We start from the raw sequence: 3,360 nt of genomic DNA, 5'->3' as shown, positions 1-3,360 counted from the left end.
ACTAGCAGGGGCCTTAAATGCCTTATGTTATGAAATCCTCACATCATCCCTATGAGGGAGACATTTGGCTTATTCACATTTAACAGATGAGAAAACTGAGTCTGGAAAGGTCACCTCACTTGCCTAAGCTCAAGTGATGACGCTGGGATGAGATCCTATCTACTGTATTTAAATTCCCTCCAACATAATAATAGCTCATTGCTGATACTTACTGAGTACTTACTATTCTGAGCACTTTATATGGATTAACTCAATCCCTATATCAGCCCTGTTAAGTAGGGAGTGGTAGTATGACTGTCATTTAATATAGAGGGAAACAGGCCCAGAGAGGATACGGGAATTGCCCAAAGCCACGTGCCCGCCAGTGGTGAAGCAGGATCCTAGCGCGCATTGGGTCTCACTGCTCTGTCATTGTCTTATCCCCTGCCTCCCCCTCTGGCTGGCAGGCTCCCCCCTGGTGGAAACTGGGCCTGACTCACCTTCACATCTCTCGGGGCCTTCTGTGATGTCTGGCACCAGCCGGCTCTCGGTAGAGGTTTGCTAAATTCCACTGACTTTCTGTTTTCTCTTCTAGCTGCCAAGCGGCCAAGGGATGAGCTGGGGCCCGCCTTCCCAATGGCATCTCTCCCTGGTCTGGAACTGAAGACACTGAGCAATGGTCCCCAGGCCCCAAGGAGACCAGCTCCTCTGGGTCCAGCGGCCCCACGCAGGGAGGGTGTGGAGAATGCCTGCTTCTTTTCGGAGGAGCACGAGACTCATTTCCAGAACCCTAGGGATGCCAGACTGGGCAGCTCTCCCAGCCCCCCTGAGGGCGTCCCCTCATGGCCCCGATCCCAGAGGGATGACCTGTCCCTACGTTCAGAAGAGGGGCCAGGCCTGGAGCCGGTGAGCCGCCCGGTGGATTACGGCTTCGTTTCCGCTCTGGTTTTCCTGGTGAGCGGGATCCTCCTGGTGGTGACTGCGTACGCCATCCCCCGAGAGGCCCGTGTCAACCCGGACACAGTGTCAGCACGGGAGATGGAACGACTAGAAATGTACTATGCGCGCCTGGGCTCACACCTGGACAAGTGCATCATTGCAGGCCTGGGGCTGCTCACAGTGGGCGGCATGCTCTTGTCCGTGCTGCTGATGGTCTCCCTGTGCAAGGGAGAGCTGTACCGCCGGCCGAACTTTGTCCCTGGCAGGGGCTCCAGGAAGACCTACGGCTCCATTAACCTGCGCATGAGACAGCTCAGTGGGGATGGGAGCCAGGCCCTGGTGGAGAACGAAGTCGTCCAGGTCTCGGAGACCAGCCGCACCCTCCAGGGGTCTTAAGTAAGAGCCCACCCTATCTGGCTGCTTCAGCTTCAGGGCTACAAGGCCCCCGAGTCTGGGGTTTCGGACTGAGCTCCACATAGGGCCCCGTGGAAGGAGTCCTGGGTGCTGGAGGGGGAGCCTGGGCCAGGCTTTACTTGGGAGAGCTGCCCCCAATCTGTTTTGTAGCTTGAGGTTTTGCATAAGGTTTTGTTTGAAGGATGGCTTCTGCTGCTAAAAATACAAAAGTTTGGAAACTGCTGCCCTTGGAGGATGAGTTTCTTGGCCTGCCCGAGGATCGAGAGCTGTCTGAAAGGCTGCCCATCCTGTTCCCCGTGCCTTGGGGAATTCCGGGTTCTCTGCTGTCCTCATCAGCCATGTATGGGTGTTGGGCAACCTTGGCTTTGAGCCCTGACTGTCTAAGGTGGGAGGTGGCTTCATGATGAGGGGAGAAGTCAGCCCTGGGACGACCTCCCCACTCCAGGCCTCAGTCCCCCTGACTGTGAGGTGAGAGGGATGGCCCCTCCAGTTCTGCCCTAGGAATTCCTAGATGGAATGGGAGCCCAGTTTCTGCATCTGGCCGCTCCTTCAGGGGACGAGAGTGTCTGGCAGGTGCTGACCATTCTCTGTGCCATTTTCCAGCCCAGTGTTGGTGACCACCACTGTCACAGTGTAGCCAGCATCTCACTCGGTCCTGTTAAAGGACCTCCTAAGTCGTCAGGTTAGACTGGGCTAAATCCAGAGTTTGCTACAGCCTGGTCTTGGTCTTGGGATTCAATTACCTGCTGTGACTAGATCTTAGCACACATTTTACAAAGTCATGTGCACAGTTTTCACTAACTCCCTGGACAAGGGTGGGGGGAATCTTTCAAACAGGAAAGGGTATGGGCTTTGTTGTATTTCTGTGGACACAGTGTGGGCCTTCATTACCTCCCCTTCCTCAATAGTATGTCTCTTAGGCCTGACCTTATTCAGGTAACAGAAAAAAAAATTTTTTTTTAATGCTGAATTTGTAACTTCCTTCCCCAACTCCCCTAGCTGTAAAGTGCAGCCCCAATTTATTTGGGGAGAAATCAGGCACATTCTGGTGGCCTGAAAATTCTAGCCACATTGATCACATTTGTTCTGTTTCTCTTGTCGAGTGTTTCCAGGCTCTGTCCAGATTCTCTTTAAACTACCGACAAAGAGGGCTTCCCTGGTGGCGCAGTGGTTGAGAGTCCGCCTGCCGATGCAGGGGACACGGGTTCGTGCCCTGGTCTGGGAAGATCCCACATGCCGCGGAGCGGCTGGGCCCGTGAGCCATGGCTGCTGGGCCTGCGCATCCGGAGCCTGTGCTCCGCAATGGGAGAGGCCACAACAGTGAGAGGCCCACGTACCGCCAAAAAAAAATCAAAAAAACAAACAAAAAAAACTACTTCCAAAGAAAGGAAGTGGGCCCTAGCAGGCAAGGAGATAAAGGTGTTTGAGGACTGGGGGAGGGCATCGTCCATTCTGAAAAGCCCTAGAGGGCTTTGAGAGTACGTGCCTTCTAGGCCACTGGTGTGAAGACTCTAAAAGGGTCATTTCTGTGAGCCTCCGACCCATGCAGGTCCTACGTACTCTATCTCAGTTGGCCATGTGGGACATTGATCCTAACTGACTCTTCACGGTGGGAGGATAGGGTGGGCATGGGGTCTGTAGGCTAGAGCAGCCCTGATTATCTGTAACCTGAGCCTTCAGTCCGGTGAGTTGAACATCTGGGCAGTGTAACATCATAGCTTCTATGACGGATCAAATATCTGCTCCTGCTGGCAGGTTTTGCCAGGAGTAGGGGGCTGGGGGAGGGCTGGAGGGGACAAAGCCTATTCAGCTCGGCCTGCCAGCTTCTGTTCCTGGTGTTTAAGAGGTAGATGGAAAAGGACAAAGCCTCAAGATGGTGAAAGATTCACAAGTCAAGGCTCCAAGCGAGGAGTGGAGGCAGAAGGTGGCATGAGCCATTCTAGGTAGTAGAATTGAACATCCCAAATGATGGGCCTTTCATATCCATAATGATAATAATAAAAATATCAATCCAAGCCAAATGGATTA

The 3,360-nt window shown here is 53.5% G+C and overlaps 1 protein-coding gene across 1 annotated transcript; it reads left to right on the top strand.

Moving 5' to 3' along the window:
- The first annotated feature begins 579 nt into the window (after positions 1 to 579).
- On the top strand, positions 580 to 1,314 carry TMEM74B (transmembrane protein 74B). The gene has a single exon (XM_060119808.1). The coding sequence runs from the start codon at positions 616 to 618 to the stop codon at positions 1,312 to 1,314; it is 699 nt and encodes a 232-aa protein (XP_059975791.1). The 5' UTR covers positions 580 to 615.
- The last annotated feature ends 2,046 nt before the right edge of the window (positions 1,315 to 3,360 follow it).

Source organism: Mesoplodon densirostris, chromosome 16, assembly GCF_025265405.1.
Source record: "Mesoplodon densirostris isolate mMesDen1 chromosome 16, mMesDen1 primary haplotype, whole genome shotgun sequence".
In the NCBI taxonomy this organism is placed as follows: Eukaryota; Metazoa; Chordata; class Mammalia; order Artiodactyla; family Ziphiidae; genus Mesoplodon; species Mesoplodon densirostris.
The sequence above is the reverse complement of the archived record's forward strand: the minus strand, read 5'-3'. Positions and strand labels throughout refer to the sequence as shown.